At 39.1% G+C, this 25,062-nt stretch overlaps 2 protein-coding genes and 1 long non-coding RNA gene across 3 annotated transcripts in view; 1 reads left to right on the top strand and 2 right to left on the bottom strand.

The window, feature by feature from the left end:
- Positions 1-861: 861 nt before the first annotated feature.
- LOC134649494 (uncharacterized) lies at positions 862-1,654 on the bottom strand. The gene has a single exon (XM_063504253.1). The coding sequence runs from the start codon at positions 1,652-1,654 to the stop codon at positions 1,343-1,345; it is 312 nt and encodes a 103-aa protein (XP_063360323.1). The 3' UTR covers positions 862-1,342.
- A 114-nt stretch (positions 1,655-1,768) lies between these two features.
- Positions 1,769-25,062, bottom strand: part of LOC134649380 (headcase protein) — a 61,803-nt gene continuing 38,509 nt past the window's right edge. Inside the window, exons 3-5 of the mRNA XM_063504116.1 lie at positions 3,765-3,953; positions 2,144-2,332; positions 1,769-1,939 (exon numbers count right to left, since the gene is read on the bottom strand). Of these exons, the coding sequence (XP_063360186.1) occupies positions 1,769-1,939; positions 2,144-2,332; positions 3,765-3,953 (549 nt within the window). The remainder of the gene's footprint in view (positions 1,940-2,143; positions 2,333-3,764; positions 3,954-25,062) is intronic.
- The window catches only part of LOC134649553 (uncharacterized), a 43,565-nt gene continuing 32,918 nt past the window's right edge, over positions 14,416-25,062 (top strand). Inside the window, exon 1 of the long non-coding RNA XR_010096971.1 lies at positions 14,416-14,692. This is a non-coding gene — a long non-coding RNA (uncharacterized LOC134649553). The remainder of the gene's footprint in view (positions 14,693-25,062) is intronic.

Raw genomic sequence — 25,062 nt, forward strand, 5'->3', positions numbered from 1 at the left:
TGACCCAGTGAGTGAGTTCCACTCCGTGTTCCGAGAAAGTCGACGCGAGCCCGAGTCGTGCGGAGGTCCCGCCGGCACCGGCGCCGCGCCGGAGCGCGGAGTGGAGCACACGGTGCGAGCCCCTACGCCTACTGATCCGCACCACTTGTTATCCTAAACACGCACTAGTACTACGTTTTATCACTTGTAATCAATCACTTTGCGAGTAATAAGTATCAAAGTATAAAAACCTTACCTAAAATATTAACTTTAAACAGTTACTGAGTAAATGTGCACATCACTTATACGCTTAGTAAATTTTAACGCGCTATTCACTTATAAATTGAATAGACATTCATGATAGATATAAGAAAACCCTAAACCTAACCACGGAAATAAAATGAAAGTTTTCGTATTCAACATAAAACAAATAAAAATCGTGTCTTCTTATTAATTAAAGTCTGTGGAAATAGAAAGCTTAATGATTAGCGGATTGCTGACACGTCAATAATTTGGATTGTATAAAATGCAATTTATCTTGTGATATGGCACGACACAGACATTTCACTTGGTACAGCACAGAGGTATTCGTGTTCATACTGATGCTGGCACTCCACTAATCACCGAACAAAACCCCAACTAAAACAACGGTGTTACGATACATAACCTTATAGGTACATACAATAATTATAATAGATATAGACAAGCTAATCATATTATTGGTGACACAGCAATGACTTATAGTTAAAATCCTCTATCATATTGATTAAAGTAATGTGAAAAGTGTTAGAAATTAAAAATGATTCAAGACCGTAACCTAACATGGCATCTTGATGAAGTTCCACAAAGAGCCATTCTGGTGGGAAGAAATAAAATGATCGCGATAAACCTACAAAAATAATTATTGTATAACACTTAAGTTAGGTTTAAAATTTTGCTAAAATAAAACATAACTAATAAACTAAATTGAACTAAATAACACACCACTCGATCGCCCTATCAGATAGGGTCGGTATCACTGTCGTAGAAGGTAATCAATAATTTAAACACTCACTTTAAGCTCCTTTAAAAGGAAGAAAACCGATTCGAGTTATGAATTTCAATGAAAAGTAAAACAAAAAATGCAATTTCTGGTGCCGCTGCTAATTGTTTTTGTTAAAAATCAACATCTAATCAACAAAGTACACAATAAAATAAAAATAAAATCAATAGTACGATCTAAACCGACATATAATATAAATTATTTCCAATAATACCAACTTAATTTAACAGAAATTATTCCTAGCGTCTGTCACTAGACGCGTTATGAAGAGTCTGTGAGGATCACACCGTAACACGATAGAGTTCTACAGACACGGAGGAGTTACGCGATCTGGTTTAAGTAGTCGATAAAGTCGCTGGAGAAGAGTTGGAGTTGCGTGGGGTCGGCGAGCGGCGTGCGGCGGGGGGCGCCGCAGCCGCCGAGCGACGGCCGCTCCACGGGCGCCGGCGCCGGCTTGGGGCGCAACGCGGCCAAGTACCGGTCGGCCAGCGTCTCGCCGAAGCTCATCGCGAGCGTCTCGGGGCTGAGCCCGAGCAGGGACAGCGACTCGGTGATGCTGGCCAGCGTCGGCGCGGTGTACTTGGCGACGACGGGCTCCTCGGGCGTGCCGGTGTCGGGCGGGCGCGTGGCCATGCTCGTGTTGACGACGGGGCGCAGCGCGGGCGGCGAGGCGCGGCGCGGCGGCGACGGCGCCAGGCTCCAGCTGTCAGCGGGGGTGCCGGGCGAGTGGCCCGGCACCGCCGTCTGTTATGGCCACTGCTGGAACACCGGGTACGCCCGTTTTGTGAAGCAGTAGGTCAACGGCTTGACGAAATGCGTGTCGAGGACGCGGCAGTGCGGGCACGTCACCGGGTGAGAGTAGTCGGAGTAGTTCAGCCGTTGCTGTGGGTGCAGGAGTGGCTTGTAGCAACTGTTGCACTGTCGGACAAATAGACATGTGTCGGTTAGCGATATACTATTAGAGTTTATTTATAAACGTACTGGTAAGTAAATGTGGCAACTATAGTTTTTTGGGCAGTCAACTTTAATTTGGAAGACTTCATTTAGAGTTAAATACTTATTGTTACTTAAGTACTTGTTGTCTCATGCTTACAACAATGATTATATTGGTTATGAATTTACCTTCAATCGGTCAGCGCAGCACGGCGTCGCCATAAAGATGTCGTACGAGTACATGGTGCCGAGCACCAGCGACGCGCCGTCCCACTTCTGGCTGCAGAACCGGCAGCGGATGGTGCGCTCCGGGTCGCAGCGCTCCAGGCAGCCCATGCACACGCAGGTCAGGTATTGCGTGCGCCCTTCCACTTTCACCTGGCCACAAGGAAAATGTATTTAGTAACTTAATATCCGTCTATAATTATATTAAAGAGCACACATCAAAAAATATTATTTGAATCAGTACCCCGTGACAAAGGGTATTTTATTTACAAGTTAGAATACAGTATGCCGATTGTGTTAACCGGATGTGGGAAACAAACAAAAATATATATAAAAGATAAATCTTAAGATACGCGTAGGTAAAATATTATGAATATTATGTTATTAGGCAATCTTACACAAATCGATCTAGCCCCACAGTAAACTCAATAAGGCTTGTGTTTTATCTAAGTGCCAGACCACGATAAATACAATAGTTAGATATAGATACAGTATACTAAAATACATAGAAAACATCCATAACTCAGAAAAAAAGATTTGTGATGAATACATGAATAAATGCCCTTACCAGGATTTGAACCCAGGAAATTATGAGTACTTACATCAGCACGAGAGTGTGTTAAGCTAACTAGGATGATAATTTATATTATACAATATAATTATTTTATGCAAGCTAAATAAACAAAATGTTTTTGCTGCGTTTCATACTCGTCTTATTTGTACAGGATTCAATTTTTAAAAGTTAGTTATACTTCTGTGTAATAAATACCTATAGAAAGTGCTCGTAGACGTAAACCGTAAGAGCACGTATGCTAATTCTGCTGTCAAACAAACATACGAGTATCCCTGAGCCCGTGTTCGTCTCTTAATTCCATAAGCAAACAGCACAGTCGAGAAGTTACTCGGGCGTACTCCGACATATGAGCTGCTACAGACGTTATGTTATTCCTATACTTAAATAAACTCTGCGGGATCTTATTTAAGTTTCTGAACTCCGCCCAACAAACAATCGAGTTAGGAAAAGTTGGTATCTTCCGTGCCGTGTGACAAATAAGAATATCAAGACAAGTGACTGCTTAGAGATCCCCACGGTAAACAATGAAACGAACCTGCTGTTTGTTTTATGCTTGCTGAAATCCGAGTCAACGATTTAAATTAAAACCCTCGGTGTTCATAAGCATGAGCTTAGCAAATAATATTCTTAATTTGTTGCACTTCGCCGAGAAAACAAGTAATTTTAAAGGTATGCAAGAAGTATGCAATGTCACTATGGCTACAACGACATAACAGCTAAGTCGCGCATATTGTATTGGTATTGGTTGAACGTTGGCAATAAATCTCCGTTTTGCGAGTTTCGTTGAAATAAGTCACGTTCTGCATACTAATATTATTTACATTCCAAGTAAGTGGTGATTACAGATGCGTTTATATTAAGTGTGGAGATACATTTAGTACTTATCTAAGAGCAGGTCCATAAATCGTATCATCACGTCAAGCAATTTTTATACGTCTTGCTAAGTTAAAAGCGCAAATTGTACTCAACTTTGACTAATTTTCCACTACGATCATAAAAGCATTAAAATACCTCGACAGCGCCGCTGGTGTGCTGCTTGGGGCTGAGGAAGAAGGTGCCGTCGACGAGCGGGTAGCGGTCGAACACGTGCAGCGTGTCCTCGCAGAGCGCGCACGTCACGCGCGGCTTGTGCTGCCCGGCCAGCGTGGACAGGATGAACAGCCGCGTGTCGTCGTTGCCGTGGTTGCCCTCGTCTTCGATCTACAACAACACAAAATTACTGTTACAATTATCTCCGCACAATGAACAAAGAATCCCAAGATTCCATCGGCCATGTCCTCTCTCTATTTAAATCTGAACGGCCGAAGGTACTGGCGATAATTATAATGTTTTATTTACTCTTTAGTTACAAGATAAAAAACTTAGACGGGATATCAATGTTGAAATTCTGATTCATAAATGCGATGAATACGAATGTAAACGTATGCAGGTATTGCATAGCAAATCCGATTGAGCGTCTGAGATGTCTCAAAAACAGGATAAGACTGTAAAATAACACAAGAGAACGAGAGTATTCGTGTTTCAGGTGTACGAACAAGAAAACAAGGGCCGACACCATCGCGTCTAGCACAGACGATATTGTAAAACCCCGTTCGCAATTTCAATATTTCATATCCCCACATTTACATATTACGATTAATGCATCCACCCACGACACTTACCGCAGCAACTCTCCCTTCGTAATAACGCAAGTAAATGACTGCATAAAGTTGAATAATGAAAGGCTGAAAGGCAATTACGCTGAATTCGGAGTCGAAGTCAAACAAAGGCTCGCGAGCGAGATCGATTGTGCGCGGATTCGTTCACGTACGACCAATTTGTGAGAGCGGATAATAATGAAAGTTTAACGAGTTGCTGCTTCAGACTACGCCAACGTATGACTTGATTAAACACATTATGAACTGCCGAAGCGTGCGTGGAACGCAACGCTCGATCAAACACGCGTTTTTATTTTCAGCGCAGCTTCTGTAAACCCTTTTGTTAACAGTTTGGAACAAGGCAAACATTTCAAAGTTGCATCGCGGCTAAAGCCGATCGGCGGCGATGAATGCAGAACGCATCATCCGCAGAACTTGCGCATTCTAGTCAGCATCTATTGATGTTAAACATTCCTATTATTCTATTATTAGAGAGCGACGTGACACCAGGAACACATAAACGTACCCGGCGGGAGCGTTGACCTACGCAAACAAACTCAGTATGATTTGCAGTGCAGTACAGTGCAGTTTGCCAAGAGACGAGGCGGGGCGGGCCATCCGGACACCGCCGCGATATCTTACTTCCCAACTCCGACACGAACATTCCGTTTACGACAAACATTTGAAATCATTCCGAAAATTTGTTACGTGGTGTTAATGCGTACTTCCATTTGTAATTCAGACACCACCTGCCGTTAATCTCGAGTGATAAATAACAGGGTACGAGGTCTGCTCGCTTGTGATTGATTAATTCCAGCGAGCAGCATATGCTTGACATATGCTTTAGATATTTTGTGACACCAAACAGCAATAAAGCGATTTGGCTAAATACACCTAAAAAGAGAAGAGTTAGTGCGGGCGCAGAGCTAATGAAATGTCTATGAATTACAGAGTTAATTAAACCGGCGCAAAACGGCGCTAGAGACGTCGCCTAAGGACTAATGAGTGACAATTAAATTGTTAAGTGTCGCGCTCACGAAAGTTTAGTGAGGTTGCAGGGCGCGGCCGACGAACCCGGAGCGCTGCAAACTTACACAATTTACTTTTTGTACTGTAAGATTGATGAGCACTCCAACGCAGACTATTTATTTACTCAATCCGATCACGCTTTGTCTCGCAATCGTCGCCTTTACAACTCGCCATGAGTCGGCGTGGCAGTAAACCGATACATAAAACTTGTGACGACTTAAAGCATGTACAATGTACATTGTATTAGCGTGGTGCATCAATGTAACGGAATGGCAAATATAGGAAAGGTACAGAAAGCGAAAAAAGGTGTTTCTCCGGCGTTACACCATAAATCGTCTGGAATAGACGCAAAGGCCAATGATGATGATGATGATGACAGAAAGCGAATTGGTGTGCCAGCTAGGAGTAAGTTAAGGAGGCGGACTGGGCTATTTAAGCGGAGTAGACGATCGTAGCTTCCTCTAATTACGCCGACTTTACGTAGTGTGGAGAAACTTACCAGTCGGTTAACTTACAATGGTGCCGAAACCTTCCCGCTTAGAAGTCCTCAACGGACTTCCGTGTACAGCATTTTGGTTTCCACTTGAGTTAAAGTTAAAAGTTTTAAAGCGAAAAAGTTTTAGTATTGCGAAGGGTTTGAATTCTAGTAATTATAATATGTATAGCGAAAAGTTGAAATCGACTCCCAAATTAAATCACGGTTCTGATGTTTGTTACGGTGTTCAGATAGATTGGTAACAAAAGATAAAAGTCTGTTAAACCAGGAGCCGAGAGCAATAAGTGCACTTCAAACACTCCACGTCCCGCAGCAAAATGATGTACACACATTAAAAGTTTCCGAATTGAAGGTGATGGGATTTCTTAATTAAAAAGCTGCGTAGGACGCCGCTCTCGCAAGGGTAGGGTACTTGAGGAAGCCGGATACGAAAACTGTTACTGTATGTGTATGTAATTGGATTTATAAATCTATTATGGGAACAAGGTAAATTTACCTTGTTTGGAATATACAATACACAAAATATGTATCAAGAACATATGTAATTGTCTGAGAGTTCCCAGACACTTGTGAGTTAATACTGGCCAGTGTTCAGCGTGATGACTCAAACATCACATAATTCCTGGGTCTTTTGTTCGTGTTTTCTCTTATGTTAAGTTATAACAAACAGTTGAAGTTATTTACATTATCGCCGTCGTCGTTTCTCATTGTTCTCGTTTTACTAAGTAAAATGTTTGCAAACGAGCTTTTAATAAAACCAGCAGACACCGGCGACCTAAAGGTTTTGTAACGACAATAAATCTGGATTGTTCTCAGGGGTGGCTTATTTTTAATTAGCCAAATGAAACTTTTCCTATTATATTCCGCCGTCGCCGGCACTCGGTAGTAAGTAGCTCGTACAGATAAAAATTAAATACAAAAAGCGTAACGGCGCAGGGGAGAGAGCTGGAAGGCCGAGCAAAAATGAGAAACCTCACCGCAATCCAATTAGTCGCTCTCAGATACCTTATACTAATACAATGTGTCTAGAAAACAAATTCAATTAATTATTTAGATCAATTGTATGCTTATTCTGTCCCATTTGGTGTGTTCAAGTTTGGCAACCAATCTTCGACTTTGTATACCTACAAATTTCAAGGAGGTAACTTGTTCGGTGTTTGAAAACTTTCCAGGGCTTGTTGCTTATTTATCTTTCTAAAACATCGTATAAAATACGGATTTAATGTCACTGAATTTATCTACAAACTTTGTTGTTATCGTGCAGATCAAAGCATTAAAAAAAGCAAGTAAAAACGGATGTTTTAGCGCTCAAGACTTTCTTTATGGAGGTACCTACTGCGAAAATATAGGTACTATAAGCAAAGTTACACAACGCTACTTATAATCTGCGTTTTATAGTTAATCTATACTTGCAAGTAATATTAGATGCTTTTTAAGATACTTATATTATCAATTTGTGCACTTAGGCCTAATTTTACTTGGATTGCTTGTGAGATAATATCTTAACTCACTTATAAATTTCACTACTGCTCAATCAGGTAAATACCAGAATGAAGAGTTGGTATTGTCACCCCGCCGCCGATATTACCAATAACGTTAAGCTGACAGATACACAAGCAATTTTTCAATGGCGCCGTCTCAAACAATAAGTCTGCGGGCGTACTTGCGGAGCTCGATACATTTGCTCTGGCGGTGGCAGCAACATTGCGTTCCGCTCCGCCTATTATTTGCCATTGTCTAAAGTCTTGTTAATAGGTACTTATACTCAAAACCTACATAACATAACAAGAAACCACGTTTTTTATTGTGAAATTTTAACGCGATCACACTTTATAATTACAATTGCAAATACAAAAATAATATCCCCATTTACACCCTGACATAAAATGTTACTGTCAATACTAGTCAAGTCTTCAGAAAGCAATGGCAGTCCCGCTTCTATCTTCTATAGACAATAATGACGGCTTATAATTATCATTATCATCCTTATTCTGCTGTAAACCTGTCTGCGTCTCATCAACGTCTGTCTGTCAAAGGGTCTCGTCGGTTTTATGTAAATCTCGTGCATTTATTGCTCTCGCAACTTTGTAGCCGATACTAGAGGGAGCTCGGCGAATTCATAACAGCCAACAATTTGTTAATCCTCACAAAAGCTTCATAAAATGAAAACACAAGCAATCAAATACCTCGCGTCGCGTCGAACGCTATGTATGTACAGAAAATGTGTGTCATTTAGAAAATTACAGGTGCGAGGTGTTCCAAAAATTTTGCGTCTCCATAGATATTTTCGCGTGAATTGTTCTATTGAGAAATTCCACACGCCTGCAGATTGAACAAAACGCTGTCAGGGTTCGTCAGTGTTGAAGATTTTGTTTTTGTTGCTTAGTAATGAGAGCATCGCATCGTTAAATTTAGCCTTCATGATTGTATTGCATAAAATGTACAACTGTCGTTTGGGGTCAAGATTCGAGGCACTAACGCTCATTACTTTATCGCTTTCTGTCTCGTAGAATATGAAATGGAAAGGAGATCGTGTCTCGTCACGACGGGAATAAAGTAAAATTTAAATTCAAATGGGTGTTAAAAATGCTCGAGTGCAAACCAAGTGGGTGTGCGGACGCTTTGATGCGATTTTGATGAGGTCTCGCCCGATACCAACCGCCTGACGGGGACGATTTTTTATTAAAAATGTTCCCTGACAATACCGCGATGTTTTTACGCTAAATGAAATGTCATAAATCCGTCAAAACAAATTGATTGCCTGCGACTCGATATCTACGAAATTCAGTTGTGCAAAGTTTGACGGAAAAGAACGTCGGCAATTCCGTTGAAAGTATTTGTAGTGGAGCTGTGCAGACGAGACGAGACGGTACTGTTGGTACCTAATACGGTACATGGGAAACTACTTATCCTAACTTCGTTTTATCGTTAGCTGGATTGTTATGTCAGTTAGTGCCCATTCAACTAGCGTCATTAACGCCACCTAGATAATGCGCCGGCGTGTTCTACGACCGGCTCTTTTACAAAAGAGTCATCACTCATGTACGTAATGGAATGGTTATGAGTTAACTTAGCACTTTAATTCTGCTAATTATACAATAGGATATAACCAGTATAAGTAACTACTTAGCGTAAATTAACTTCAACGTATATATTATTATATTTTTTACTTGCCCAGAAAATATATTTTTCACCTCACTACCACGAACAAGGGTATACTTTGCTGCTTAAAAACAGTGTTAAGATAAACGTGAATTAACTAATTACAGGTGTATTCGAATTTTAGTTATTCGATTTGTTTCCGATATGATTGTCAAAAGTGACATTTCTTCAACCAAAAACGTCAGTTTTGACACTGACAGATCGGTATAATATCGAAAACAGATCGCATAAGTCACTAAAATTCGTATACGTCTGTTAGTTCAACTATGAAAATTTGAAGAACTGCAATAATTATTTTACCGTATCGAAATCACCTGGCAGCGGCCTGCACATGAACAAATAAGAAGGACAAATGTTTGCAAGTTACACCCAACATTGTAAACGTTTAGTACGTATTGGGCTCGACCGCAATCTACGTATTCAATTAATAATTTAAATCTACCATTTCACTTCTTTATTAACGAGTTTCATCGTGTTTATTGACTTAAGTAGCTTCTTTTCGTACGCGTAGAATTTGCTAATTAACTTATTATTCTTTTGAAACAAGCAATTCCTAATGAGTCTTGTTATGGAAGATGTCGAAATTAAAAGCCTCAAAATTCCTGTACAAAAAAATCCTAGGTACTTACTAAACTAAATTCTCCATGTCCAAATGTATACGTCGAAATAAATTGTTCTCTTCTCCTAAGTAGGTATTTATAATTCGAATATGCCACCAGGGTTCTTATCGTGCAATTTGAACATCATCGGGTAAGTAGCTCCCATGTTGTGTTAACGAGTTAGATCCTGAATATTTTTGAGTCAATTTCGTCGTTTCGCCATTACAATAAGCATGATTGTTGACAGTAGAGCGCAGTGCCGAGTTGATTCCTCGTCGTGGCCAGCCACGTGCGCCGTCGCAGCTGAGTCCACACTTAACTACTGATGGGAGATAAGATATTCAGAACGTCTAAAGACTGCTTGTTTGTTCCCATTTTCTTCATGAAATTTAACTAACTTTTAAATTGGAGGAAAGGTTTAAAATAAATTTATTAAACCTCATGTCAAAATGAAAAAGGTTTAGTGGTTTACTCGTATTGTCTTTACATGTCGTAAATTTTACGTAACTAAGTTTTGATATTGAATTGAATCCATGATCCTGCTTCATATAAGATACCTAATATATAGCGACGTATCTACACTGCGCATGTAATGATATTTCTAATATTTCCCATATTAAATAGGATCACCGAGAAAGCAACATGTTAGTCGTCCCGGAAACTGACGATTGACGTAGGTCGTAGACGATAAAACCTACCTCGTAGGTTAATGAAGACAGAAGCAAATTTCTCCTCGGCGATTGCATTATCAGCGCCAGAGAGTAAACCATTTGCCATCCGCCGATAACCTTGCCTACCGTGTCAGTTATCGGTGTTTTGCAAAGTTGCTATCAATGTAGCTAGCGACAGTAATGTGGCAAGATAAAACGGCAACACGATAAATAACTAGTTAATTGCTATATGCAGTCGTTAAACAATAGAAGATAATTGTTCAGTAAATAAACAATGCCTCATTGCTATTTTTACTGCGGATATCTAAATGGGTGTGTTAGGTTAGGTACGGATGGCATTTGTTATCTAAATTTCTTTTATTGTTGCAATGCAAGGCGAAAGATAGGAAGGTGAAAACGTGAAAAACAACCATTGAACCTGGGAATGTCGAGAGTGCTCGTCTTGATTTCGAGCGTCGAGGAGAGTAATGTCATATGTGACATGAAGTTGGTGGTGTTGTGTGCCGTTGTTCGTTTGAAGGTGTGATTTATTTCAAGTCGCGGTGAAGCGAATGCATTAAAGACGCGAGCATCACGTCTACGTATGCAATTTCGCTTCCCATTCTACACTTAAAGGTTGGTTGCTGTCTTTTAGTATTTTTATATCTTTTTTGTAGTTACTATAACATTCTGTTTCAGGTAGGTAGTAAGTTATTTATTAAGAATTTAAACCTAAGTAATAGGTAGGGGACCATTGGGCATTTGGGTGCCCGAGCCTCCCGACCGCCCAACGGTCCCCTATCTCCCCTATTACGGTGTAGTTTATACATAGTATGATTTAACTAGCAAAAAACAGAGCTTTGTAAGGGCTCGCGGAGTTTTCCTACCTAAACGTACCGGACCGCGACTTTGATCCAGTCCGAGGCTTGTTCCATGATCAAAGTGGATCCGTTAAGAACGCAGCTATAAGTGAGAGCAAGAAAGAAATATACTAACCGGACCCCGGTTGCTGTCTGGTACGCCTGTCTGTTACAGCTACACTACATCTACCTACATCTTCTACAACTTTTACTTTGTCCATTAAAAACGTGTCCAGACGACAAAATCAAATTGCCAATATCATCCACATTCCACATATAATATACAATTTCATAAGCGCTTATTATTACATCCTACACGGTCGCCCAGTACTTTTTGTAAGGAAGCCAACTGGCTTTCCTACATAATGTTGAGTCAGCGAGCCAATGTCCTTGAATTTAATTTTTGCGTCCACACCACACAGTTGAGCGAAAAACTATCCCGTCTGGACACCTACTGGCGGTAATCACACTGCTCCGCACATAAACACACACACAGAGTTCCACTAGGTACAGTCAGGGTTCAGCATCAGCTCTATCTTGGGTACTGCTCTTCTAAGTGCTCATTAAGTCGTGTCAGATGACCAAAACAGCGTGTGCCTATGTTGCACCAAACCTATCTTGGGTACTAATCTCCTAAGTGCAACAAACCTGAGTTCCACTAGGTACTGCCAGGGTTCAGCATCAGTTCTATCTTGGGTACTGCTCTCCCAAGTGCTCATCATGACGAGTCGGATGTCCAAAACTGCGTGTGTCTATGTTGAACCAAACCTGAGTTGCAATAAGTACAGCCAGGGTTCAGCCTCAGCTTTATCTTGGGTACTACTCTCCTAAGTGCTCATCGATACGAGTCGGATGACCAAAACAGCGTGTGCCTATGTTGCAACAAACCTGAGTTCCACTAGGTACTGCCAGGGTTCAGCATCAGCTCTATCTTGGGTACTGCTCTCCCAAGTGCTCATCATGACGAGTCAGATGTCCAAAGCATCGTGTGTCTCTATGTTGCATCAAACCTGAGTTCCACTAGGTACAGCCAAGGTTCAACATCAGCTCTGTAAGTGCTTATCAAGACGTGTCGATTGATTAAAACAGCGTGTACCTGTATTGCACCAAACCTGAGTTCCACTAGGTACTACCAGGGTTCAGCATCAGCTCTATCTTGGGTACTGCTCTCCCAAGTGCTCATCATGACGAGTCGGATGTCCAAAACAGCGTGTGACTATGTTGCACCAAACCTGAGTTCCAATAAGTACAGCCAGGGTTCAGCATCAGCTTTATCTTGGGTACTACTCTCCTAAGTGCTCATCGATACGAGTCGGATGACCAAAACAGCGTGTGTCTATGTTGCAACAAACCTGAGTTCCACTAGGTACTGCCAGGGTTCAGCATCAGCTCTATCTTGGGTACTGCTCTCCCAAGTGCTCATCATGACGAGTCGGATGTCCAAAACATCGTGTGTCTCTATGTTGCATCAAACCTGAGTTCCACTAGGTACAGCCAAGGTATCAGCATCAGCTCTATACGTGCTCATCAAGACGTGTCGATTGATTAAGACAGCGTGTGCCTGTGTTGCACCAAACCTGAGTTCCACTAGGAACTGCCAGGGTTCTGGGTCATTTTGTTGAACTGCACGCCGACGTTGCAATTGGCGTGCAGTTGGCGTGTAGTTCCCATACAAGTTGCAGTCGTGTATCGGCCCTAAGTCGCTTGAAGTTTGTATTATATGATCTTTATTTATAATTTATAATTTTAGCAGTTCCAAGCAATGGTAACACTAAAGGCGCCATTCATTAATTACGTAAGACATTTTTTGCCATTTTTGACCCCCTCCCCCTCTCACCCATTACCATATAATACGTAAGAATCAAAAGGAAAAAATGAGTACACGTTTGGTTTGTTTTAGTGTTTATTATTCAAAAAAATATTTTTATGTTTATTTGTACGTACGTTTGTACAGGACAAAGGTACTTGAGCTCGTTTAAGCTAACTCTGCACCGTGTTTGATAGCATAGAGTGTGGAAGTATTATGATTATTTTAAACGTCATAATTTCGTAGAAATTAAATAAAATCGCATCTTTGTGATCTTACTTACGTAAGAACTATAAAAACCCCCTCCCACCCCCTAGTAAGAAAAAATTGGAAAAAATACGATGAAAGATGAATGGCGCCAAAACTGTTTCACGAACTGAAAATACCCGATTTACGTTTGCTAACACAACATGACTGATCAGTTCATCAGCGTCACAAAACATACGAGTAAATTGACCTCCGCAGTGAATATACAGCAAGATTGATTATTCTAGTAGGTATTCACAGAAACTTAATTGCTAAATTGGGAAGCAAACCAAGCGAAGCGAGGTGGATCTGAATCCAAAATGTTAACCCACTTTTGTATTCATCGTTGTTAATGGCGTAAGCGCCATCGACATTATTGAAATTGAAAAAACCACATAGGTATCGTTGTCTGAGTACCCACAACACAAGCCTTCTTGAGCTTTTCTGGGGCTTAGTCAATTTGTATAACGACGTCCAATATTTATTTATTTTTTTATTACTAACGCCATCTGATAGAGAAATAAATAATTAACATTAGCACGAATGTTAATTCATTATATTGCCAACAGATGGCGCTAGTAGTAATACAAAGTGTTATTACATTATTTAATTTTTTTAGGTTTATAAAATGATATTTTTATGTTTGATAACACATCTAGACATGAATTTAAATTACTATGTTAAATCTCAAACCTAACAGTGCAGTACATAGTTTTTCCGTAAAGTGTACCACAAGAATGTATAGTTTGTCGAATAGTGATAGGGCTCGCTTCGCTCGCCCTAATAACTGTCCTGCGTTTCGTCTCGTAATGAATTTCGACTAATTGGTTGCCTAATAGCTTAAAAGGTACCAATTGTTATTAGGTAAGTACCAACGAAAGCACCAGTTTCCAATTTTAACGCTAACAAAACTGATACAATTTAACTTTCTCAGTCAATAAGGCAGCAAATCAAGAGAAGTCATAAAGAGAGTCAGTCAGTAGTCAGTACCATAAATAACTTAAGTATATAACATTTTAAATTAAAAAAAAAAAACAACTGAATGAAAGGGATGAACTGATTTTGACAAAATATGTCAAAGAACCACCACTAGAAATCCTGCTATCAAATAAAAAAAAAAGGGGCCAAGTGCGAGTCGGACTCGCCCATGAAGGGTTCCGTATTTAGGGGATTTATGACGTATTAAAAAAAACTACTAACTAGATCTTGTTCAAACCAATTTTCGGTGGAAGTTTGCATGGTAATGTACATCATATATTGTTTTTAGTTTTATCATTCTCTTATTTTAGAAATTACAGGTGGGGGGGGGGGACACATTTTACCATTTTGGAAGTGTCTCTCGCGCAAACTATTCAGTTTAGAAAAAAATGATATTAGAAACCTCAATATCATTTTTGAAGACCTATCCATAGATACCCCACACGTATGGGTTTGATGAAAAAAATTTTTTTGAGTTTCAGTTCTAAGTATGGGGAACCCCCAATTATTTTTTTCTATTTTTGTGTGAAAATCTTAATGCGGTTCACAGAATACATCTACTTACCAAGTTTCAACAGTATAGTTCTTATAGTTTCGGAAAAAAGTGGTTGTGACATACGGACGGACAGACAGACAGACAGACATGACGAATCTATAAGGGTTCCGTTTTTTGCCATTTGGCTACGGAACCCTAAAAAAGCCGCATCCAAATCGGTTCATCCGTTAAAGAGCTACGGTGCCACAGACAGACAAGCACAAAGACAGACCGCTATGGTCAAACTTATAACACCTCTATTTTACGTCGGGAGTTCAAAACTATAAATATTATTGAACACATAGGTACTATAGCGACCCTTATTTCGGCAACTCATAAAACAAATATACATGGTAAATAGTATTTATGTATAGTGTAAATGACTATTTAAACTGTTCTATGTATATTAGTAGGTAAATTAATTAACTGTCTAGCAGTGTTGTGTGTAATGGTTGACAAGGACCGTCACGATCGGCTCTTGGAAGTTACATTTATGACTGACATTTCAACAATACAAGTGGGTACATACCTATACTACATATGTTCGCTAATAAATATAAAGCCTAAAGCCTCAATAAAACAATTAAATTTAGTTATTAATGATTCAAGGTGAGTAATTGATCGGGCGACCATAGCGTGTTGGGCTGATATTCTCAACACTCATGTAGCGCATCGGGAAATTCGGGAACCTCAAGCAAACTAAGCGAGCTGCATAATAGGGATGATGATGACACATGTTGAATTTTATAAAAAAATCTAGTAAAATAGATAACAAACAAGCAATTTATCACAATAATGTGGATATTAAGAGGCCGGTATCGATTTTAGTCGCAAAAATGTAAAATTGATAGATTTAGTCGATGAAATTGTACACCTTTAGTTACGTAATAGAAATAACAAGTACTGGTATCTATTAGCACGTCTTCTTATCTTGCACTTGTACAGATCATTTTTTTGTAAACAGACTCACTAAATTAGTAATGATTTTTTTTCTGATGGACGTTTAGGTAAACGCGCGCAAAGCACTGATTTAGTCGATCTTATTTGGAAATTTCGTAAAGTTTGGACAGCTAAAAATGGTAATTTTGTATTACACATATCCTGTACTCGAACTTTGATAGACTACATTTTTGTTATATGATATTGAACAAGAGTAAATGAAAGTTAGACGAAATCAATTTTCACCAGAAATTACTTCAAAACAGGTGATTTTTTTTTTCATAAAAATCGACTTAATTTCAACGTAATTTTGATACTTAAACAATCTACAACATTTCCTGAAACTGTTCTTATACATCATTTTGTATAATTTACCACTATAATTTTTTGATGAATTTTTAAAAACTGCCCCTCCTCGTCATATATTGCCGGTGACGCACGCTCATTATTAAAAGGCAAGATGAGAAGACGTGCTAATAGAAACCAATACTTGTTATTTAGATATTACGTAACAAAATGTGTACAATTTCAACAACGAAATCTATCAATTTTACATTTTGGCTCTAAAATCGTTAACGGAGCCTTAAAATAAAATATGGAAATGTTACAAAAATACAGGACCTGAAAGTTTCAAAATTTAAGTTTTTTTTTTAACTTCCAAAAACGATAAAAGTAAGGATACCATTCGATTCCTTACATTTTACCCAAAAAAATATTGTATAGCAACTATATACATAAACGCAATATTTCACCGACAAAAACGCAATTTTCTTGTTTTGTCCATACGACAATATGGGCTCACAGAGACCTTGACGTCACGTTCATTTATCGTTTTGTTAAGAGCGTTTCGCGAATGAAGTGCGACTGTCGGCCTTTGACTATAATTTCTGACTTTTGTGTTAAGTACTTTAATGCAATGGGGTCCCATATAGACATTTGATCCTAAAAACAAACCCGATCGATTGATACCATAAATGAAAATTAGTCATGTAGCCTATTGCATAACACATTATAAACGGGATTTATACATAAAGTGGCTAGCACTTTTGCACTTGCAGCTACATTGGTGTACACCGAGCCACATACTTAACTGCATGGCCACTATATGAACGGATTTCATTTATAATGTGTCCGAGAGATATCTAACAACTTTCGAGTTAGCCTGAGTTAGATGCTCGCTTGCAATCGGTTAGCGAAGTGAATAATAAACTTGTCGGCTTCTTTATTAAAACTTTTACAACAAACCGACCATTTGTAAATGTCAACAGCCTAACGATTTTGTGTAAAATGAGATGCCATGGAAACCTGTCAATCCTATGGTGCGGATTCAGAATGATATATTACTCGCTACAATTTAGTTATGTTCACAAAATAGCGGGTCGGTACTTCGTTTCTGACGATAACCCCGACGCGTTCAGGCTGTTGCAGTAGTGTCGGAGCAGTAGTGCAGCTGCGGTTGGAAATGGAATGTTACCTTTATGCAACAAACGAAATCTTGACGAATCGGAATTTATTGAGTTAGGTAGAGCAAGGCTCGAGTCTATTTTTAGCAAAATAACTATACAAAAGACGATTCCTGCATGGTCGTCAGACAGGAGAGCGGCAGCTGTACGCGGATCTCGCAGCAAATTGGCGGAGCTACAATACTTATCTAATGTACGGTCGCTCCGAGCAATCAGCTTTATGATAAACATCACAATACACCATTCGAATTGCTTTGGCCTCAAACTGAGTCACTTGTTACACCACTTAATATGTACAGTATTTTCTAAATATATAAAGAATAGTGAAGTACTTATGCAAAAAACGATTACAATTTAAAAAACACGAAAATGAATTCTCGTATAAGAGATACCGTAAATAAACAAAAAAAATATGAATTAAGCATGATTTATTTGAAAAGTAGTTTTCTTTTAGGAGTCTTATAAAAACTACATACTATGGCGTAAACCCTAAAATCGTAATGTAAAAACTACGTGTTTCCTTAATAAGCAATAAATAAAACAATTGCCCATTGTGAGCACATATTTGCTACATTGACATTTTAATTTATATTTGTAAATAAAAAAGTTTAGATAAAGCCGAGCGCATGCAGGTAAACAAAGTTAAGATACGGCCGGCCGCGATAAGCGAGGGTATATATGTTAGTGTTAGTACGTATACTTATGTAACGCGTATGTGTATATACATACGAGTACATACGTACTTTATCGGGGTCGCAGAGGCTAACGGCCGAGCCAAGGCGAACTTATCGCTGCAACAAATAAAACATGTCATTCTACTCACGTTAGTTACATAATATTCGAAATGTTTGCCTGCCGCATATTAAACTTTAGAGTAGGTATTTATTTAGGTTGCTATATTAAAAAAAAAATATGGAGGCATTAATTTAACTTCAAACTTCAAAAACACCTTTAAACTAAAAGACGAATGCAAAAAACAGGGAAGAGTTTTTAACATGGTTGTTTAATTATTTCAGTACATAGATAGTCGGTGTCTGTACTACGTATATGTCTAATATTTAGTGAACTTGGTCATTGCAGTGTTCAGATCGTTTTGAAAATACAAGTAAAGAAAATTGTGCTGCAGAAAAGTAATGTTAAACAAAGTAGGTATGTGATGTGATTATTATACCAGTTAGCATGCCTCATAGTTACACATTAAAATATTTCCTCAAGATAATTTTATTACAAAAAAATCCTCAGTCCCTTCCTGTATGATTATATCCTCATTTATTACTGACGACAATGTCCCGGCCAGTTCTTGGCAGCGGTCGGCGGTCATATCAATATCACAAACAGGAATGTTGGGGTAGGCAGTGCACGGCGCAACATCTAACGCTGTTATAGGTCATGTATTTATGACTAATCATTACTGTAGCAACTGGATATGACACCCATTTTACAATACAATACAAATACTGTTTATTGCGCATCTCATTACTACATACTCATTTTATATACTACATTTTATTAAATAACCTACTTTTTTTAGATTTTTGTTAAAAATTAGCCTCTTATGACCAAACGGATTGCAGAATACTTCACACTTCTATGCATTAAGCTGTCGTCTACCAAACTGTAATAAAAAAACGACTTTAATGTACCTAGAATGTTTGTATAACTGAAGTGGATGTAATTAAACAAGTTCTTGTGTTAAAGTGCCCGTTGAAATCATATTTACAAAGAGACAAAGCTACAACACTTGCAGCCTATACACAAGGAAGCACTTGACAAATGGGTACCTACTTCATTTCTCATTTCGAAAATAAAATAACAAGATTAATTGAGTATATATTGACCTTTCTATTGAGCAAGACCATTTCTTCTAGAACTCCCACAATTTAGGTACAGTCAAGTGTAAAAAAATGGGTGCATACAACTTACTCAAAAATATGTCCTATAGCCCTTATATCAGCGCATTAAGAACTATGGGACATATTTTTGAGCAAGTTGTATGCACCCATATTTTTACACTTGACCGTACCAAAAGCAAGTTTTTCTCAGTAGAAGCGACTATGTAAAAGATGAAATATATGCAGTGCAATAAACTCCTGGCTGATAACAATTTAAACCAACTATTTACTCAGGTATTGATGGCTTTCAACAATCCTATCAGCCATTGCCCCTACAATGCATTGTCACTATCCTACTCCTATCTAAACTAATAATAATAACTAGCCTTATCTTAACTGTAAACTAGTCGCTCGTGGGTAAAGAATACCAGTGGTTTATTTTGATCATATTTTTACTCTTAATTTAAATACCTACCTACTTAATTTTGCCACCACAAGGTACTATTGATGAAAAACTTTACACAAGATGCGCTTTGTTTTCCAACTCTACGGTTAGGTACGCGATATTTGTGTTAATTACAGAATCAATAATAAATAGTATATACCAGTGGTTCCCAAAGTTTACTGGGCCACCTAACATTAACTGCCAAATTCAGGACCCACCCTGCACCTTATATTGCTTACGCTCAGATTCCATGGTTGGTAGTTTCAGGACCCAATAAATATTTGCTCGCGACCCATAGTTTGGGAAATGCTGGTCTATATATATACAGGGTGGAACAGAACGAAGAACTTTTACAAAAACGGGGAATTGTTCGACCTAATAGCTTTATATTTTCCCAATGAACTATGTTCATATTCTTTACTATTTACGGGATAAAGCCGGTTAAACTTTAGTGCAAAAATCCACTTGTTTCAACCCTAGCAAGTTGATCGGGCGATGACGTCATGAAAATAAGTTTAATGACCTTTTGTAGCAAAAATGAAAAAAAAAATGACAATTACATGTCACTGCTAAATAAATGTAGGAATTGACAGGTCTAGATTAACACACACAAATAATAAACAAGAAGGTTAAACCAACCAAAGTTTAGCAAAGAAGTTACTCATTTCAACTACAGACAAAGAAAATCATACTGTCTCTTTATTTTCTAGTAACTGTCCATCGGTAAGTTAATCTAATGTTTTAATAGTACAATATCTTCGCTAAGAATATTTAAGAGAGTAACAAAGCTATCATGTAGCGACGAAACTTTTTAAGACTTATTAATCATACTGGCCAGTTAAAAGTGCTTGACGATTGATTGAATACAATTTGACGTTGTGTCATTGGAAAAAATCTCATATCGTGTTACAAATATTTCAAAATGCCTCAATTGAATGCTAGAGGTTATTTAAATTTGCTTTGTTTTGTACGCAGAGTGCAATTACAATGCCGCCGAAGCCTTACGCCAGTATCGTTGGTCAGTGAACGTTTGGGCGGCAATTCACGGAGACACCATTATAGGGCCTGTGTTTTTACCACCAACTCTCAACAGAGTGGGATACATGAATCTTTTAGATACGGAGCTTTTCGAGTACCTCGAAGATTTGCCATTGGCCGAAAGACCACTTATCTGGTACCAAGAAGATGGAGCACCAGCCCATTCCACACATGAAGTGCGACGTAAACTGACTGAGCTTTTCGGACGTCAGTGGATTGGAGGATTTGGACCACGCCGTTGGCCAGCTAGGTCTCCGGATCTAACGCCGCTCGATTTCTTTCTGTGGGGTACTTTAAAAGATATGGTGTTCAAAGAAGAGTGTAACACCGCAGAAGAGATGAGACATAGGCTTACGGTTGCCTTTGAAACTCTCCGTAGGAGAAACAACCGCACCCAAATGTTGTCGCAGGTACACGAGCACGGGCAGCAGCGTGCATAATCAGACATGGCGGTACTTTTGAACATCGCATGTAAATAGTGTAAATTTGTATTCTAGGTATGTGAAGTCAGTGACATCTGTCATACTGTGCAAATGTAAACAGTAACTTTATAGTGGCAGTTAGGGTTGTCACCTATAGTAAAATGATTAATTTTTAATGTCTTTTTGTTTTACTTAACCTAGCTTTAAAATGATAATAAATTGATTGAAAATTAATTAGATAACAATATACTTTCAGCAAAGATCATAGTAAAGTACCACCCTGTATATACTCTATTCATTACGTAGCATTACGATTTTTTGCGTGACTAAATTCTGTTATACAAGGAAAAAGGAAAACATAAACCTAAATAAGGCAGGTTAACCAGCGGCAGGAGTCTATTTGCTTGCAGGACAAAATAAAATAGCAAATGTGTTCAAGTTTAGACAGAGCAAGCGCAATAAACGTGTGAAACCGGCGAGCTTTACTCGGCCAAAATAGGTTTAGAGTAGCCGGCCTTCGAATTACGGAGCAGTTGGTCCATTCCATTCCCATAGTAATGAATCTATTATTACTTGAATATGTAAATTAATGCAACAAATTTAGCCGTAAAGGAGTTAGGATCTAGTTTTAAGGTGCGCTCAGCGGATTAGGCTAACAATTAATTTATAGTGGATGTCGTGGGATCTAAGCGTGTGCCAGGATGATGCATATCTGCGTTTCCTTCGCTCGCTCTTAATCCGGTGTATTAACCGGTGGTGCGACCTGAGATTTATCGCCCCGGCCCGCCATCGCTACATTGTTGTCCTTACAACCAACATTTATTTTACTACTCCACTAATCGAAAACGCCTCTCCTGTTACACGAACTACAAGTAATCGATTCCAATAATCGAAACGTAGAATTAACTTTGCAGATAAACTATGTTAATACCGTTTGAATTTACAATCGGTACCTAATAGAGGACCATTACATTTTTAAAAAGAGCTCTTCAATGTAATTCAGACCTAAACGAGATTCGACTGTAACAAGATTAAAGCAAGTTTAAAATTTCATCCACCAGTGTTGGCACAGTCGTTGAGAACTCGCCGTATTTAAGGAGGCAGTTCTCGTTTTACCCGCGGCCGACGGCTCCTAAGGGATGTTATAGGATTTGGCGCATTTGTTGGAAGAGAAAAAACGAAGTAAAACCTGACTACGTCTTGCGCTTAACCCCGGCCGAAAGAGCGGAGATATCCGGAGATCCCCCGAAGATAGCGTCGTTTCCCACTGTATTTATTTGTCTTACAACTCTAACAAGCTTTCCAGCCAAGTATGAGGTGTCGGTGGGTTTTAGACGAATTATCCGGATCATTTATTATTTCTACTGTCGCAAAAACTGTCACATTGATTTATTTGGTTGTAATTTGTTAGTAGTACGTTCACATTGATCTCAATAATGGCTAAGGTCTATGACCTATAAGTAATTCATAGAATGGGCGAGTGCGGTATGGTGGGCAGCTCGATATGGCAGGTGCGTTATGTAACCAGCGCGAGCGCACTAAACAATTGCCGCTTACACAACCTCGTATCTAATTATTTTGTTTAATAGCAAATTCAACTGAGATTACCACAGAATAAAGTTCAAATTCCTAACACCATCTTGTGCTATATTGTAGGCTTCAATAGCAAACCATACTCAAATGCCGCAGCAATTGCTATGCTGCCAACATTGACTCGTTACTATTCACGATTCGAAGCACTTTGCTACCAAAACGGTCCATGCCAATTGATAATTACAGAGAATCAGATAGGTAATAACTATATCTACATATTTTTTTTGTAATTTACATAGTCAATTTATGGTTTTCATTAAAAAAAAATACGTAGCGTAGGATATAATATTTGTTGTATATAGTTTTACGATGCTAAAAACATTCATATACCTAGTTTCAAATTGGTAATTTTATTCAAAAAATTACTGCATACTGACTCGAGAACCTACAGATGCAAAGTGTTGATTTTGTGTAATAAAAGTGGAAAGTTAGAAGGTACAGCCGAATTTTACTCAAAGTACAGAGATGCAATACAAGATGTTCACTCTAGTTTTGATTTATTTTGAAATATTTTTAAGTCGGATACTAATAGACCGCGCTTTATACTGAGAGCGATATCGTCCAGCAGGGTATCGTTGTGAAACTCAAAACCAACACCCAGCGATAGGCATTATTAACCGAATTACCAGCGAATCAAAGGTCAGTCGCAAAGGGCGAAAATTGCAGCACATCTACAACAAGGGCCGCGCTGTCTAAACGCAAAACACCATTCTAAAGCCAGACAAATTTATAATGATATAGCCCATTACCTCGCCGGCTGTCATAACAGTAACCCTTGATATAGCCGTTACCGTTGCCCGAAGAGGAGTTCAAAAGCGCACAATTTAAAACATAAATTAGATCGTGCAGTGTCTAAATACGGGAGGACACCGGGAGGCAGCCGACTACCGGGTGGTTAGGGACGATGAATAACGAAGCGAGAAGGACGGTGTATCGGTGGCGGCGGGCCCGCGAGCGAGACGAATGGCGGGTGCAGCAAGCACTGCACACAGACATCGATCGATTAGCGGGTACGTACCCGCTACTGGCCCGCCGCCGCCGCTAGCTGACACAGCCAATCTATCGACCTTTGCTATTTTTAAATTTTAACTGCTTAATTATTTATAGTCGAAACATCAAGACGAAACATCAATTACACTAAATCTTGATGTTAGGTATTGTCCTTCAAAAGACCGACAGTGATGGGTGACGTGGCGGGCGCAGGTGGCAGCGCCTGCGAATGCTGATCACGTCGCCCCGGCCGGTGATCACTTATTTAACTTGGAGGTGCCGTGATTCCATAGAAATGCATCGCAGCAGACGTCGCGCGCATTTTTTATTTATAAAATTTCCTATCGCAATAGCCGAGGCAATGGAATAATTTCGATGGAGCTGATCAGTATTCAGTAAAAATTCCCTAGTCCTCAGATTTGCACGTCTGATCGGCGAGGCTATCCGTTGCACAGATTAGAGCTTGATTGAATTTATGATTAAAACATTATTTGCATTGCCATGATAGGAAAATGGAAGTGTGGTTTTACTTTTTAAGCATTACGTATTTAAGCTTTTTTTTCTTGAACGCATACCACGTTCAAAGAAATTAGCCGTGAGTTAAACAGATTTCAGAATTAGAGACGGACCATTGACTTTATTTGAGAACAATGACGTCTGAGGCAGTGAGTTTATGGGACAAAAGACATTTTCCAAACGATTGGAGTCAATTTGGCTAAATTTCTCATTCTCGTGGATATCATATTGGAAGTGTTAAGTTTGATTGTTTCAACAGTATTGGACACGCCATGCTTACACAATGCGTGTAAAACATGTCATGTGTTATCGTACAAGTTTATCGGCACCGTTGTCAGGTTTGAAAGTTGATACCAGATAGACAAGGCGCAGCAAGCAAGGTGCAGCGCAGGAAATGCAGGTAAGTGCTGTAACTTGTCGCCGGTGCAGGAAACGCGTAAAAATAGAACCGAAGATAATTCTCAAGAAACACATAAGTGCAACAATAGTTATTTATCGGAGTTGGTTCGTTTATGAGTTCTTATTATTTTTGCAACGGAAGGCGAAAAACAACACCTTCCGCGATAAACCGAGCTCTGGCCTTAAGATAAGGGATTTAAAAGGACGTGTTCAATAATATACCTACTGTTTACACATTAAGTAGGTACATTTCTGGTGTTTTATACATAAATAAGCTAAAGAGCACTATAACAATTCAATGGACGTTGTTAGTTGAAATAAAATAGCTGTGAGGGACTGACTTGTATTGTATCACCATTGCCAACGTACAGCCAGTTCCATGTAAGTTATTTCAATAAATGAACTAATTACACATTTTCTGTAAATTGATAAATGTAATAAATGTCTAGAACTTGGATGAGAAGGTATTGTCCTAAGAGCGAACAAAGCCTCGGCCGAGGCGACAATGTGCTTAGTTTTCAGATTAGAGCAATTCCGACACCTAAACACGGATTTTAGATAACATTCAAACTCCGACCGCACTGCATATAAATGAGAGTTTAGACCGTCTTAGATCCCTTCTGCATAATTACTAGACTTACATACGCGCAGCGATATTAAGCGCCGATTAATT

The sequence above is a fragment of the Cydia amplana genome, chromosome 1 (assembly GCF_948474715.1).
Source record: "Cydia amplana chromosome 1, ilCydAmpl1.1, whole genome shotgun sequence".
Classification (NCBI taxonomy): domain Eukaryota; kingdom Metazoa; phylum Arthropoda; class Insecta; order Lepidoptera; family Tortricidae; genus Cydia; species Cydia amplana.